At 44.0% G+C, this 17,806-nt stretch overlaps 1 protein-coding gene across 1 annotated transcript in view; it reads right to left on the bottom strand.

Annotated features, from left to right (window-relative positions):
* Positions 1-17,806, bottom strand: part of LOC124621795 (heat shock protein 75 kDa, mitochondrial) — a 351,802-nt gene that overhangs the window by 217,865 nt on the left and 116,131 nt on the right. Inside the window, exon 3 of the mRNA XM_047147227.1 lies at positions 16,662-16,744. Within this exon, the coding sequence (XP_047003183.1) occupies positions 16,662-16,744 (83 nt within the window). The remainder of the gene's footprint in view (positions 1-16,661; positions 16,745-17,806) is intronic.

Here is a 17,806-nt window from a genome sequence, read left to right as displayed (position 1 = left end):
CCACAACAAATTTTAGTACTGAAACGAATTCTTAGACATTAAAAAAGTTATAGTAAGAAGGCAGTTTTTACCTTTGTAGATTTTCAAAAAAAGCTTATGACTTAGTGTGTCGTAAGTCCCTCTTTCAAATTCTGAAACAAGGTCTGGATTTCAAAACCACTGCAATTATTAGTGAAACACTAAAAGGTACAAAACCTAACATAAAATTCAAGGGAAATATTAGGAACATTTTGAAATTAAGACAGGAATGAGACACGGTGATGGACTCTCTCCATTACTTTCCAACTATGCTTTAGAAAAGTAACCCAGAAATGGTAGAATGTAAAAACAGTGCTTAAAATTAACGAACCATTCAAATTATGAAAATTGAATATTAGATGGAGTACTAAGCTTTAGCAGACGACCTGGTGATTCTACGTCTGAACATTCGAACAGCACAAAAACAAATAGAAATCCTTAAATACAGTAGAAAGAACAGGGCTCGAAACATTGTTCTAAAAAATAAAATGTATGTCTAGGAACAACCTGGTACTCAATATTGTAAAAATTAAACTAAAAAGGATTTGTCAGCTTAAATACGTAGGCGAAACCATTTCGGAAAGTGGCTTGGAGCAACGAATTTTGCTGTCACAAAATGAAAACAGCTTTCAGGTTTACAACGTACATCTAATGACCGAAAATGCAGCTGAAAATACGCCAAACTGAAGCAGTATAATAGGGTCATCAAAACACAGTGTCTCCATGGTGCCGAGACACTCATTTTGTACAGAAAGAGAGAACATTAGAAAAATTAAAACGTACAGACTAAGTGCAAATAAAGAAACTGAAAAGTGTATCGATATGTCTGCGGATATCGAAAAACGCAGGGTAAAATCCAATGGTCATATTAAAAGGATGGAACCAACCACATTAACTGGACAGTTTGTGAAGTTCTACGTAACTCGCGGTGTAGCAAAAACTGAAAAAATTAAATGGATCGGTGAATGGATCGGTGAAGTAAAAGAAGACCTGAAGGAAGCCAGATAACCCAACTTGATAAACCAAGCAGGAAAATGTTCACGCAGAAAATTCATGACTGGACAGAGGTTGCCTGGCAGAAAAACCCAAGACCGGAAGAAGTTATCCGACGAGCGAAAAAGGGCCTGTTCTAAGGGATTGAAAATAACGATTATGGGCATGGAGGAAATCTAAAACAAAACGATGAAAATGTGGTCTAGTAGAGCTCAAATATGAATAATTTATTTATAGATACTTTCATGTGCGCGTCGCAGTTAAATCGCATCCGTTATGTTTGCTTCGAACAGTGATCACTGTATTTGCGATATGCGCATGACTGCATCTATAATAAATGACCCTTTCATCACGATTCATTATCATACTTCTACTAGCTTAGCGCCCACTGCTTCACTAGCGTGAGCTCTATTACTTGCAGAGTATGTTTTTTGTTTTGTTTTTACTTAACCGAATTTTTATGTTGTTCACAAACTCCAACACCTTCTAAGATTTTCACACTAATCAAGGCCTTATAAACATCGTCTTTGGTCTTTCCGAATGTGCTTCGACCAATACACTAGTCTGGTAGGTAGAACCCAATGTTTTTGTTACTAATGCCTTTTGAGTTTTTGTGGATATATTTCCACGGCAATTTTCATTCTCTAACAAATGTTTCTTCGTAATTACAGAGAGGTGAAATATCAATTTTCATAAATTTTGCTTTAAATTTTTTTAATGTAACGAAATATTTTCTTAAAAATCTTCATCCCCTATTACACTCCCTTAAGGCTTAAATTTCGAGAAAAACTGAAAGACGTATTTTTTTTTTTTGTAATAGAGTCAATAGTGTAGCTATAAAAATATTTCAGTAGTTCTTTAATAATGGTGTATTTTCAAAAAAGCTTTCACCCCCATAGGGTCAAATTTCAAAAATGCTGAAACACGTATTCTTTATTTCTGGTCGAGAAACCAAATACCAATTTTCGTAGTGTACCTTCATAATTGCCTTAAAAAGCAACATTAAAAAAAAACTTCATCCCTATTTCACACCCCCTTAGGGTTGGAATTTCGAAAAATCCTTCTTTAAATAACGACTATAGAATAAAATACACACCTCCCCTAATTTCAAGTTTCCATTCCCAGCGGTTTGGGCTCGGCGATGATGAGTGACTCAGTCACGGCATTGCCATTTATACAGAGAGATTATACCTCGCCACAACTGTACCACTATGATCGTCATCGTCATCGTCATCATCATCATCATCATCATCAAAAACAAAGTAAGACGCACCACGTGAACCGCTGCTGCGTCTATTCTGCACCATTATTGTGACCCAGTTGTGCTTCAGAGCAGATCGCCGTCGCGGCCTTTACTATTATAATAATAATAATAATAATAATAATACAAGTGTTTGGTGGAAGGTTTAAAAAAATACGGGACACTATGAACGCCACACGCGCAGATTTCTAATCCGACGGTTTGCCAGCTGCGCCTGCACTCGACGCTGGTCGACGGCTGGAGCTCTCCTATGGAATCAACAGGCTGGTAAACCTTTGAACTTTGATTTCTCGATAAGTAGGTGGTAAAACCGTGGGAAAGACGAGCAAAATCGGTGAACCGGTGAGTGTGCGCTTCCCTTGTCAAAATTCACAATGCCAGATGTGGACTCCTTGGACTCAGCTCCAAAGTCCCTTGACTTACTGCGTTGGTACAATGGATCAAGGCTGGTCCCTTAAGTTCAACGTCTCGAAGAATCCAAATCCAAGACGCGACCACGCCTCCGCCATTATCAGGGCTATAGGTGGTGCTCTAAACTACAAGGTACCTTTGTGTCTAATCTGCCTCCATTCTGTTGAGAAGCAAAACAAAACAACATTTGTCGACGGAATCGACTCAGGTTCGACCTGGAAGAAAACGAAGGCCACAAGAAGTCTCATCACAACGTATGCTATTTCGTAATGTTATGAAAGATCGGGACCAAACAACGTTTCCACATTACTGGTACTGGAGAGAGAGAGAGAGAGAGAGAGAGAGAGAGAGAGAGAGAGAGAGAGAGAACACCACGCCTGAAAAATAGGAACATGTCACAGATTTCCTACTTGGCGTTGTGCCACAGAAATAGATTAGAAAGCATTCCAGTCAAGCTATTCCAATCACAGTATCCACGAGATTTTTCACTGTATCCAAGGACGTGGCAGTAATTCTCTCTCAACTATTCCCAATTGGGACTTATATTACCCCAGTCTCAACTCGTTGGGTACAGGCAGAAGAGAACCAAGAGTTACAGAACGGTCCGTCCTGAACAGTACGACAGGAAATAACAGTCGTGCCTCTTGCTTCCAGACACAGGTACTATTATGTCGTTAATTGTGTATTAGGGGTGATTTGCACCTCTTTTGCTTTGTCACTATTGTTCTACTTACGAACTTACAATTCTGTGTGACGTGCGGCCGTGATTCATTGTTTCTTGTTACAGCCCGAGCTCAACATCTACAATATTAGCGTCCGGATATTCATTGAGCACTAATAAACAATAGCTCCAATTAGATGTACAGATATATAATTTATCCAACAACAATTTCTTACATTTAATCGTCAAAATTTGTAGTGTCGATCACAACGAAAACCAATGGCTCTGTAAGAAGATTCCTGCACGACAGAAGCTATTATTCCTCAACACAACACTAATCATCGATAATACGTAGACTCTGTGACTGAGGCGGAGGATTAGTGTTTAAATTCACGTCGGCAACGAGGTCATTAAAGAGAAATCACAAGTTCGGTCTGTGGGAACGATGGGAAGCCAACTTGCCATGCCTTTTTCAAAGAAACCATCTTGGCCTTTGGTTTAAACAGTTTAGCGACAAAAAGGAAAACATAAGTCTGGATGGCCGACGGGAATTTGAAGCGCCGTCCACCCCAATGCGAGTGCAATGTGCTGATTACTGCACCAATTCTTCGTTACTTACGTTACTTATCGAAGATCATAGGAAGATTCTTTGGTTAGATTTAGACAATCCACAACAAAAACATCCCAGTTACATTGTAGAAATACTGACTTGACACAGCTGCTAAGATGACGCAAATACGCTCCTTTCTCCTCGACAACGCGTTAGTGTGAACTCGTGCGTAATAATCTTCGATTCAGTTCTTAAACTGGCTGGCTGACCAACAGCTGCGCAGCACAAAATGAAACGACAGGAAGTCCTGGCAAATTTCACCATGACCGTATCATCTCATCGTAATCCTGATACACTACACAGGCGTGCATGATAACATAAAGGGGGTTCAAGTGAGTCTGCAACTTCCGAGCGTTTAGAGCAAATCCAAAAATACAAACTCTCAGTAATGACAGTGATTGCTTGGATCAGCGCCAAACACTGTCACTTCTCTTGCTACTATGGCTATCAAGAAGTGTTTTACGTCATTTTTATTCATTTCCCATTTCACTCTAACCAGTGTGAATCCACTGACGTTACTGTTCTCAGAAGCGACGATTACGTTGCTGCATATGCTAAGACGTGCCTGCTTGCCACTAACGTCTACTGTGGCACTTTACAAAAGCGTCTAGACGGCGTATGAAGTAACCAGTTAATTCTCTGAACTGAAACTTCTACCATGGGACAGCTGCCCCGTGCGTCTGCAATTCTCAAGCTTCTTCCGTTACTGTTTGCCTACTGTAACCTAAACGCAACCACTGCCCCCCCCCCCCCCCCCCCCCCTGCAATTTCTCTCTGGTTTCTTATCTGGGAATGCTCCAGCTGGCTTCCAAAATCCTCAAGTTTAATAACGGTTAAGTCAAGAAGTCGTCAATACATGACAAGCCGAGCTGGAAACATCGGTCACTGTCTCTGAACTTCACTGGCCATCCTGTAAAACTACCTTAACTAACATGATCACAAAAATTACTGCCGCCAGAGCCAAATTCCGTGTTGTAGAACATCAGGATGACACGCATCATTTCGTGCTGCATAACGAAGACATGCACCCAGTCCTGTCGTCCGTAACTACCTCACCCCACCCCTATCCTACGTAAGTAATTCTGCTACTGTCGAAGGACCGTGCAACACTTTTTTCTGGGAAAATGAGCAGTATGGTCTCTAAAATAAATTAATAATAGCCTGAATTGCCCCAATTTCCGTCACGAGATTTGGGAAGTTTACAATGTTTGTAAAGGCCGGCACTTGTAATCCTCAATATAAATGGCATCATCTGCGGAAATACGTACATCTGCAAGGTATTGGAAGCAGTAGAGTCGTCTAATCTTTGGCCATACCAGTGATGGAGAGGCACATGATCCAAAGGTGGAAACATACCATTCCTAGGACTCTTGCTTTCGCCGTTTTATGAGGGCAGTCACACGCGGGCACGGAGCCATTTAAACGCAATGAAGTGCTCCAGGTGAAGGATGCCGCTTAAGGCGTTGGACAGCCCGCCTACGATCTCTAATAACACGGGTTCGATTCACGGCTGGGTCAGAGATTTTCTCCGTTCAGGGACTGGGTGTTGTGTTGTCTTTATCATCATAGTTTCATCCCCATCGACAGCGAGTCGCCGCAGTGGTGTCAACTCGAAAGACTTGCACCAGGCGAACGGTCTACCCGACGGGAGGCCCTAGCCACACGGCATTTTTTACGCTGAACAGCCGGATCGATACTGCCTTACGATAGGGAGCTAAGGACAACGACTGACAAGGTTTCCCTTCTTGGTTTCAGAGGCAGGGGAACAACGAGAAGTCCCGATAGCCAGCAGCCAGTGGTTCCTTCAGCCACCAGCTGGAGTCTCGCTGTGGACCAACAGGAACCATGGAAGAAAGAGTCCCGATGGACCTCTTCCTGGCTAGGTAAGTTGGAGACGCTGACGTGCCTCCAGCTGGGGAAGGAGACCAGTGTCCCTGGCAGGTGGCGAGCCAAAGTTCCTGAAGTAGGTGCAGTGGAAGCATCAGAAGGGCCCCCAACCCCTGGGTGCAGGTATCAGTGAGCGGCTCTGAGGGCTCATTCTTAAGAGGCGCGATAGAGGAAAGCACCGTCTACAGAGACGATGATGACACTCCAGCTGTAGCGTAGGATTGTGTCGTTTGTCTGGGATTAAGATGCTCCTACTTTTTCTGACCTCTCGAAATGTGAAACTGTCCACGGGCTTATACTCCTGAACTTTCTTCCCACGCTTAAAAATGGAGCAATCTGTTGAGCAGGAAGAGTCGAGCTCGCCGCAGTTTACACAGATGGAGCGAGGGGCACAAGGAACGTTCGCGTGCAACAGATGTCCACAATCCCTGCAGAGAGGGATAACAGTGAAAGGGGAAGGACATATGCCTGAACTTCATACACCTGAAGCATCTCATAGGAGGAGGGAACATAGGGTTTCACCTTACACCAGTAGACCATCAACTTGACCTTCTCAGCTAACGTATTAGCCTCGAAAGCCACGATGAAGGCCAAGGCAGCAACTCTGCTTTCCATTGGTCCCCTACGGACACGATGGATAAAACGCATACCCCATTGCTCTCAGTTGGCCCACAGCTAACCATGAGATTGCAGAAGAAGATCACGGCAAAAGATTACGCCCTGGACCCTACTGAGACTCTTGTGGGGAGTGAGTGTCACGGGGATGGCACCCAACTTTTTCACAAGAGAGCAGCATCTTTGACTAGGGATGAGATGACATTTTAATGAGGAAGGAACCATTCTTCCGCTTTGAGATGTCTGCAAGTTCCAGTATTTATCTTCAATGTTTTCCACAAAAAATAAAGGCTTTGTGGCCAAAAAGCTGTCCCTGTCGGTCCTGGTACAGAGCAGGTACTGGGGTGGGGGACTGGGGGGGGGGGGAGATTTTATCCCTTGTCGTCTAGTCCTACACTCCTTCCACGGCGTGGCAAGGAAGGGAATGTGTTGGGATCGTACTTTGTTGCACCATATGAGGCCTTTCCATTTGAAGAGACTGCTGGGGCCTTGTGACCGCCAGTGGGAGAAAGTTTGAGTCGCTTATTGCGCGAACTATCCGCTATGGCGCCACCTACTCCGACCGTGGGCTCTCCCCATGGGCGCCACCCAGCCTCCGCAATGGCTACCTGGCCAGTAATCCATTGCTGGGAGTCCCCATGCCCCAGTCATGACGGACACATAGTCCATGGCATACATGTGGAGTGTGCAGTAGCCCAGGCACCAACAGTGCGATCCTACGTGGTCACGGGTGTACCATCGAGTATGTACTTGGCGACCCCCCCCCCCCCCCCCCCCCCAAACACACACAAAATGGGATGGGTACCGTCGTATTGTGGTTTGGGCGTACTACGACAACAGGAAGGAAAGGTGCAAGGGTGGACAGGCATAGAGGCTGAGCATACAGCACATGGGCGACCTTCCCCGCGCGACACATACTTTCGTAAAGGTGGCTGGTCAAGCGGAATAATAGGGGCCATATAACCGTTAATGGCAGGTGAAGATAGCGCCGAGAGCGAAACCAGAAGATACGACCAAAATCGTGAACCAAGTCCAGGCAGGGACTGCACCAAAAGGACCATCCAACAGAAAGTCAGAGGAGTTAAGAGATAGTCGAGGGGCAGGTTTGCAGTACAGAAACAGGAAGGCTGGGGCCCCATGGTAGCCAAGCATCTACTCACCAAAGAGTGGTGACTCCCCTAAGGTAACAAAACAATTTCGAGCTTCATTTCTGAGACTGGAAACGTTAGGCAGTTGTGCACTGCGTGAGGCAACGCAAAAGAAAACAAACTGCTCTCTCCCGATCAGTAGACTGACTACTGCTCAAGCATTTCCACGCTTCCTTCTGGTAAAATACCAAATGTCAACAATTTTTCTCCCTTCCTACGTGATTACAACAGTTGGCCTTACTCAGGAGAGCTTTTCATAACTGATTCTAATTTTTCTGAAAAAAAATCACTAGAGGTAAAAGTCGAAGTGGTCATTTCTTCCATACATCTTTGTCCAATCGCATCATCTCTTAGTGACTTCTTTGTTGACGAGCTGTCAAAGATTCACTATCTTGTAAATGTGATGATCCGCTTCACCGGCGGCATCGCGATTGACCGTCGCATGTTTCTGGCAATCTATGGTCGCCCTCCCTTTTGCGAAACCTATGCAGACTGCAGTTTTCAGATTCCTCTGCCTTACTTTACTAGAACAGTTTACACCCTGGTAGCTACAGTGCAGGTGGACAGTTTTAATTTAAATAGCGATTATCTTTTGTTGCAGTTGAAGCATTTGTTTATGATAATTAGGCTAGTTATGGCAGCATTATGAGACAAATAAGAAGAAAACTGTAATCACGGTTACACTCAGTGTTAGAACTGTGCGCGCGCAATATTCTTACAGCAATATCGAACCAAAGAAATTGTTGCTCACCCCAAACTAGGCTGTTCCAGAACTGGAATTTAACTGTTTGATCTTCATATAAAAGAGAATCGATATACAGAGTAAAGATAGACGCACTGACGTGGAATGTGTACATCGCCAGTGAGTATAAAGTAACCATCCATTACGTTACCAACTGATACTTCTGCTGCTTCCTGTAACAGCTACACCCCGACCCCAACCCGCGACTCAAGAGGCAATACTGAAATTAACGCACAGCTTCCTTTGATACGAGTATTTGGGCTCACAAGGCAAGACGAATAGAGTTTGGATGATGCTTCGTCGAATAAAGAGCACGCGTTTCTGCGGTGATAGCTTGGTACAAAACTCGTTCCCCTACGTGGAGTCTACACTGTCTTAGTGACGTATCCAATGCGTCCGCAGACAAGACTACCTGCTATATGTTGCCTTCGTCGGGGTAACATTGCGAAAATGGAAGAGATAACATGAGAAGACTGCACGTCATGATCGCACTGCGCAAAAAAATTGGAAGATTGACACTAACAGTTTACAATACGATTGTTGAAGCTTCCTAGGCGGATAGAATATTCCAAAATTTTACGGGCGTGTATGTGGGGCATAATTAATTTCTCTTCCGATATTTCCGGAAGAAATGTTTAAAAGACGGAAAAATATTTTCCGTTCTGGAAATTGAGCACGACAATGGCAGATACTTACTTCTGTCACCATTTGCAGACATTCACCAATGGATACAGAAATATGAAGGACATATCACTCTATTTCAGACTAACTGTAAAATATTACACTATTTTTCAGGCCTGCATGTGGTACATGGTAAACTTCTCTTCGGATATTTCAGCTGAGAACAATGACAATGGCAAGAAAGTTCTGAATTGAAATATCCGGAAAGGACTTTGTCATGTCCTACATGCACGATCTAGAAATAATGGGATATTTTACAGTTAATGTGAAATGCAGTTAGATATTCTTCACATATCCATATCCATTGTTGGATGTCTGCAAATGGTCACAGAAGCAAGTACCGACTAGTCTCGTGCTTAATTTTCAGAACAAAAATATATGCCGTCTTCTTAACTTTCCTTCACAGATGAAAATCACTGGTGCCACAACTGCATATTCGTTACAAGGAAGACTATTACTTCCTTGAGTCGGAGTCTTGGAACATTCTCTGCAACGGTGAAGGCCTTGCAGACCAGGTGCTGCTTCCACAAACTGCCTCCATTCCTTTCTGTTTGGTGCTTGGTTCCTCCAGCTGTCTTCAGACCCCAGGGCTGGCAGGTCCTTCGCCAGGTCGTCCATTCAGCGCTGCCTTGGTCGTCCGATGGGGTCTCTGGAGTTTTGTTTCCCATCATGTGCTTTCTTCACCTGTTTTTCATTCTGTCACACGAGTTGTATGACCTGCCCACTGGACTTCTTTTGTTCTTCAGCTTCTGTAGCATTGTTCTTCCTCCTCATCGTCCAGTCTCCTTTATTTAAGATCGGTTCATATGTCTTCCTCCAAATATGGAAAGCTTTTCCTTTTCTCGTTTAGTAACGCTCCATATTTCTGAACCGTACATAACCGCTGGGCGTATCACTGTCACATATTCTCACCTTAGTGCTCGCTGTACTGATTCTGAGCCGAGCGTCTCGCCGAGAGAGAACACATGCGTTTCATTCCCTCTGCTCTTCTTTCCTTGATGCCCATTTCTATGCTGATTTTGCTGGTAAACCACGATCTCAAGTAGTAGGAATTAATAATAATTCGCTAAGCAGGTTTTTCACGGTCCTCCGATGGCCATTAGGTGTGGGTTTACGACAGATACTACAAAATTAAAATTTTTATATGCGACGTTCAAATAAGACATAGGTAGTAGACCAACTGAGACAACCAATCAAAGTCGTCAAGATGGAAGCATTGCTGGATATAAAGTGAAAATCAGAAGCGTGCTTCCACGACAAAGAAATTAATGTTTTCCCACTTTTTAAGGATTGGGGATGGGCATTATGATGACTGTTTCAAGAGCTCGTGGAAGTGCACACGCAGGTGACGTGCTTACATAACGATGGGGCATTCTAGCAGGCTAATGCAGACGCTTACAGAGCACCGTTGCTAACTGCTTTAGCTACAAACCTCAAAACTGGACAATTACATATTCTATCTTTAACGAATTGCTGTAGACAGAACTTACGTTCGAAAACAGGGCTCTCACCATTGGCAGAAGTGACAATGAAGGAATCTGATGTGACGTCGAACCAAAACGTATAAGGATGATAACAAGTATTATGCAGCCGTTCTTCGCTGTAACCTAGTCTACACACTCCAGTAAGCTGAACTAACTTTAATGTGGCAAGGAAGGGTGCATTATTACGTTTCGACTGAAAATGGTGTATTACATGGGTCATTAAATGGAACGCAGTTGCCGTGGTACTTACCGACCGTACACTGTACTGCTACTACTAGTAGTAGTAGTAGTAGTAGTAGTAGTACAGTGTCAAACACTTCACCTGACATTTCCTGTTGAAACAATGGCATCGATACGCGAACGTTAAGCCACCTGGTGGATAAGGTGCGACCATCTTTTTTTGGAGTGGTTGCGGGGAAAGCGGCTTCGTTACAAGATAATCTAACACCACCTCAATGCCTTGCGGCATTGGCAAACTCCAGAAACAACTTGTTTTTCCATAAGGAGAAATTTGCTTCGTACTTAAAAAAACTGGAATGGGGACTAAGTAAAGCATTTACATTTTAACTGTTTAGTTTAATTGAATCTATCGTCAAATTAACGCACAGTGTTTTTATAAAAGTAATTATAAGAATAACGATCAAAAAAATTTGTCTTCTCTACATGTTTCAGGTTAACAAGTTGAGAGCTCCAGAACAAATTTCCCCTTTGTCGTGGAGTGTGCGCTGATATGAAACTTCCTGGCAGATTAAAACAGTTCGTCGGACGGAGACTCGAACTCGGTACCTTTGCCTTTTGAGAGCTTTCCCGAGATCGAGTGTCCGTCCGGAGAACAGTTTTAATCTGACAGGAAGTTTAACATCAGTGCACATTCAACTGCTGAGTGAAAATTCATTCTAGAAACATCCCCCAGGCTGTAGCTAAGCCATATCTCCGCAATATCCTTTCTTCCTCGAGTGCTAGTCTCGCCAGTTCCTGTGTAGTTGGGGAGGCAGGAGACGAGGTACTGGGGGAAGCAACGCTGTGAGGACGGGTCGTGCTAGTCTTCACCAGTTTACTTGCACTTTTCTTAAATACATAAGCTCCGATTTCTATCTTTTCCATGGCAGAAGTCCTACTTTCATCTCGCGCAGCTCCACCGCAACCCCAGTACTGAATTGCTAACAATACCACCAGAAACAAATGACTGCCGCCTACAGACAAGTACAGAGGTTCAAGTGGTAAAGACTGCAGTCCACGGACGCGACGGCTGACCGATCTCAATATGCGTGGGAACGTCTCATTTCAGCAGTATTCTAGCAGGTAGCCGGCTGCATAAGACGCGAAATTAAAAAAAGAGCACCTCGCGAACACTGCGAATGGCCGCGTGCAGTTCAGGAACTTGCCAGTTCGGCACGATGCAGGGCGCCGGTGTGGCCTTGAAAAGAATACAATCGCTGCGAAGGACTCGCTAACACGAGCGTTGCAATTCAGGATCCACTTGGCCTCCAGTTGTACCTTTCCGACAGACCACCAGCCAATGCACCTGAAGAACAGGGATGCGTGTTGACTAAGCTGCTGCGGCGTGCGTGCGCGTGTGAGGAGGGGATCAATACGCTGCAAGGCCGGAGGTGGTGCCCCTTTGCGTCGTGTCGCACCCAACGTCCGCTGCCCACAGGGCAAACACGGCGCTTCCGGCTCGGAACCGAGCACACCGTTGCGACCACAGGACGCACACTGCCCCACTTGTAAGAACAGGCTACACGTCGCCTATTCTGATTACCTCTATCTCTCAGAAGTATCTTTTTTTACAACTTCCCCATACGGAAAGAAGGAGGTCAAAGGTCATGACACGGAATCCAACTCAGACCGTGTGGAATCAACATAACACTAAATGAAGGTGGTTGTCGGTTGATCGACGGGAGTGCCTGCGAACTTCGACGAAATGGGTCCGTTTCCTGTGTAGACTGTTTCTATTCTTGTTTGTTTTCCCTTCCGTACAAAAAATATTATCTTTTGAGGAAACGTAAAAATGGAGCAGTGACGAAAATGTTACGTGATTATTGACCCTCAACCTCCCCCTCCCCCTCCAAAAAAAACCATCCTCTTCCAAATTGCTACAGTTTTTTGCTGATTGCTACAGGCAGTGAAAACATTATACTTTAATTAAAAATGAACATCAAAGTACACTTAACTACCAAAACACGTTAAAGGTAGCATATACATTGACTTCACAGTTTGCAGGAGCGTGTATGTGCAAAAGCTACTCTTGTTTCGAAAGGATACGGTAGAAAAACGCAAAACACATAGTTTGCACTTGAGAGTCAAACCCAGGTTAGCAACATTAGTTGACGATTTCGTTGATAATTTGGCCTTCATCATCCCGTTAAACCATGTCGTAATCCCCTTGCATTTCGGCAACCGGCGAATAAAAATTTATATTTCTTTTATTTCTCATGAATAATGATAGTGCTAACTTATCAAGCATACGTTTTGGTAACCACTACAGATCCCAGTTTGTACGAAATACATAGTGCGTCGTAATGTTCAACATCTGGTTTTCCTGAAAACGTGAGTTACTTTTGCGTGTCCTCCGACTCGTATGCTGAAGTTGGTCGAAATCAGAGGGAAGCAGGTGCAGGCTGGCTGGCCTATCCTCGTCAGGGCGACCGCCACACACAGCTTACCGGAGATCGTAGAACGGAAATTTCTCCGGTGTGTTTAAATCAAAACAACGTTGATTATTGGTGATATTTTATCATCATCGATGCCCTTTTACAGTGCTGCTCCCGTGACTTCAGTAGCCAAGTGAATGACGAAAAATGTTTCGTTGATCCACGAATGCTGGAATACGTAGAGACATAATGTAACAAAAAATGGATTGTCTATGTATCTGATTTACAAGCTCGTTGAAGACAATATACCTGGGGAGTTATTACTTGATATAAATTTCATTACGTTTTCTTGCAATGGCATTTATAAAAATCATTCGTACATCATTTCTGGACAGCGTCGCCATACGTTCTGTCCACAAGCTTGCGGATGCTTCCTAGAAAGAAATGGGAGGGCTTGAATTGTAACGACCTTCTGAATCTTTCCAAATGTCGTTCCAAACATCCATGGAACTTAAAAAAGGGCGAGGAAGAAAGTATGATTGGGATTAACGTGGCGTCGAAGACGAGATAATTAAACGGAAAACAAGAACGGAATCCGCGCCCGCACTTGGTTCAACGTCCGACAAATAGTATTCAGTATTGAGCTAATGCATTCTTACCGCTGAAAGAATGTTTTTTTTTATTTCAACTTTGTTTTTCACATTTCAGTAGTCCTTGTAATTAAAATTACTAAAACTGTCCTGGCTACTATGCTGTAGTCTTCTGGGATTTCTTAGAGATAACCCACGCCTCGTCCCCGTCTGTGGAAAGACATCTTCAGGGGGATCGTGGCTTCGATGTTGGTCCAGAGCACACGATGACTCGCACTGAGTCAATGGCCAGCCGCCACGGGCGCCATACCGACGTGGAACTCACGATCCCCCCTGAAGATATTCTCCACACACGGCGACGAAACGATGCGTTACCTACGAGATCCCAGAAGACCATGGCCTGATATCTCGGAAAATTTTAGTAATTTTAGCTTTTATGGCAGTCGAAGTTTGCATTTTGCAAAAGTCCTTGTAACAACTGTCTTTTTGAAATATATTCTCCATCGATTTACACCTTTTTCTTCCCTATACTTCTCGATGAAAATAGTTCGTGATGAAAATCTTGTGATGCAACTTCTTTCTTTGATTTTACTTGAAGAGTTACCCTGCACCACACTTCCTAAGGATGCTTTAATTTTATTTTCTCTGGATCTTGTTCCTTTTGAAGAGTCTCCATCATCGCATTACCATTGCCTCTAATTACCATATTCTTGTTATGCACCGATCAGCTATCAAAAACCGAAGTTTTATTGTGGCCTGAAAAAATTCCAGGCGTATAACAGACACACATCGAAATTCTATTGATGAATAGCGACTGCAACTTGGGACTCGTAAATGAAATATTTCGGAAGAATGACGTCCATGTTTCACGGTTACATATTGCAGAGGTAGTCTTATTACCCTGAGAAACTTGTCTTTTAAACATATATGGATTAAGAGCTCTTAGACTTTATCCCCGAAAAATCTGAGGTGGTACGTAATAGTTGAACTAAGGCTAAGGGAGACTTGCTCGTGTCTAAGAGCTTTTACTCAATGAATAGTACATTAACATTCACTGCATATGGCAGAACCCCTAGAGTTCGACACACTTCCTAATTACTGAGCAACTTGCTGCTCGTAGATCCGATATTAGTACTGGATTCACACGACTTAGGCGTGACAAGAAAATGTTATGCACAACCTTATGAGCGATAAAATACATTTACCCAAGGTTTAACTCGGTCTTTATTGTTTCTTTCGGCACGGAATTTCAGGAGCTCTTTCTTCGTTTCAATTTATATACTAATATGTACACAAACAGTACTTACGGTCGTTGCACGCTGGATGCCATTTCCAAATAACGTGAATCATTTTTCGTTGTAATGCAAAGGGCGATATTCGCACTGGTCAACATAATGGAACCATCATCACAGAAAAGCCACGTGAAGGATACCCACCAAGAGCGTTTCGGCGTTACATCGACAGACGGTAGTCCTGCGCTACGGCCTGATCCAGTGTACGCCAGTTTTCCGTCACGATCTAGCGTAAACTTGCTTATGACGGAAGGTCTGTCGTGACCTGTGACTGCAGCCGTCAGTGTTAATGTGGGAGAAATCTCAGGGCGAAACTAGAAGCACGAACTAATACGGGTGAGTACACAGTAGAAACGCAGAGGCTCTTTCTGTGGGTCTTACCGAATATAATTCCATCCCAGAAACTGTCCGGCTGGCCCGCGTTAGCAGCCTCTGTAGACAGTGGAAACCATAGTTTAAGGTAAAACCTGAGACAGTTAAATCAGGCGCGCTGAAGCACGTGGTCGTTAGCTTCCGCTCGTGCGAAATCATAACCCAACAGTCTCGCTGGTTTGGAAACGCCGAGCAAAGACATTCAAAGCAGGGGGTATCCGTACACATATCATATCTGGAAATAAGCACTGTGGAGATTAAGAACCACCTACCTCCCAATGGGGCGAGAGTGGATTTAGAAACGGTAACACAGGTGATGGACAGAAAGACGGGGAGAGAATAAAATGTGCAGAGAGAGTGGGAGGGGATGGACAGAGGGAGGGGATGGAGAGATGGACAGAGGGAGGGGAGGAGGAGATGAATAGCGAGAGGGGGAGGAGGAGATGGGCAGAGAGATGAGGAGCTGGAGATTGACAGAGAACGGGGAGGAGATGGACAGACAGAAGGGTAGGAGGGGATCAATAGGGAAGAGGAGGTGAAAAAGGACGTGGTGTGGTGGGGCTGACATGTGAAACAGTCGAAAAAGTGTTTAAATGTACGTCTTTCTTCTCTACTCTAAGACTGGGATAAATAAAAAGCCGAGCAACCAGCGAGTTTGTGAATAAGAGAACACGATTTCGGATCGTACTTCACGGCGTCCACATTCCCGATAGTGACACTAACTTTATACCTACGGAATCGGCCACCCACGACCCAATAAGAGATCAGAGTTATTACCATATCCATATCTAACGTCTGTGACTATAGTCGTCGTAAATAGCGCGGTTGCTGAAGTGACGCAATGCTGTGCCCTTCATGATAAGCCAAGTTAGCAAAGATACTTGGTACATTTTACGTGTAAGGGGCGCGAACAAGGACCTGAAGACGTGTAGTAGATGGCCAGAAATTACTTAAGGTACCGTTCAGAACAAGGGTTTGGACAAATTTCATGCACGATTAAAAAATCTAGAGATTCTCCACCTGTATCTGAAAATAATATCGAGCGTTATGTATGCATTTTTCATTTCTCACTAGTGTACATACGATCAGGAGCCCTCACTAGTTCATAACAATGAATAGGGCCAGATGCCTGAAAATACTTGTACTTGGAAAATGATATGATGAGTAGCATCCTACAACAAGAACAGACTTTGAACATAACCCTTATTTCGGAAAAGGCAAGTTCATTGGGACTCTACTGCAAAGCATTGTTAGCAGACCTTGCAGTGTGGCAAGCTCACAGGGAAAGGCGCGAGCCCTCACCTCCTTGTCCGAATACAGCGACTTAGCGACGATATCCAGCAGCATGCGCGTTTCAGCCTGGAACTCATGTCGATCGCTGGAGCCTGCAACACAGCATAACACGGTTCCAAATCAGCAACGAGCCTGCCAGGATGGCCATGGTCCATAAAAAAACCGATTAAGGTACTCTTAAAGTATTTCTGACACACAAATGTGTAACTATAAGAGAAAGAAAAGCAGATTATTCTTTAAGACGACTTCGCTGCAATTAAGCAAAATCAGTTAACATAACACACATATCAGGAACGGCGCACCAAGCTTAAAGCAGGTGAGCATAAACAAGCAAGACGTAAATGAAGTGCACAATATAAATGAAAATCAAGCAGGTATGTCGATTTTCCGTCCACTCCTCGTGAAAAGATTCGGTGAGCATGTACGAAAAACAATGGCCGTTATTCCAAAGAGAGTGAAAATTTAATCTGCTCCAACAAGGGAAACTTAAATTCTACGAAGGACACAAAACCATACAGCATATGACAAGGCGTACATTCGTCCTGACATTATGACATTAGCTTGCAAAAGCAAAGGTTCCGCACTTGTGTTCAGTTTCGGCACATACACTACGCAACAAAAGCTTGGAATACTATGGTAAAATGTAGTCTACAATACTAGAAGTCTCACTGACCTAAGCACTTCATGCATTATCCAGTTAGAGCCCACATACTGGACAGTGTTCACTGATGGCAAGCTTGTGACTCTTTCCCAGTCATGTAAATATGTAGCTGTCGCAGCAGCACACCGCAAGCAGTCCAGCATCAACAACAGCCTCATTCAGTTTGCGTTCAGCACTGCATTACCATGCCACGCAGAGCCAGACAACACTTTGATAGTGGCCTAACATTCAGCAAGTCATACACAGCAAGATGTTGCCGATCGGTTATATGTCTCTCAAAATGGTGTGCCTAAGGCGTGGAGAAAGTACGGAGAGAAGGGAAATGTGAACGACTGACCTCGCAGTGGTCGTCCTCTTATGACAACACCAGGACTGTTTCCTACAACTGTTGACTCGCAGGCGCCCAACATCAACTGCCTGAAATATTGTAAATGACTTCCCATGGCAGTAGGGATTCGTGTCTCAGACCAAACAGTGCGTAGAAGATTGCATC

Source organism: Schistocerca americana, chromosome 7 (assembly GCF_021461395.2).
Source record: "Schistocerca americana isolate TAMUIC-IGC-003095 chromosome 7, iqSchAmer2.1, whole genome shotgun sequence".
NCBI lineage: Eukaryota > Metazoa > Arthropoda > Insecta > Orthoptera > Acrididae > Schistocerca > Schistocerca americana.
The sequence above is the reverse complement of the archived record's forward strand: the minus strand, read 5'-3'. Positions and strand labels throughout refer to the sequence as shown.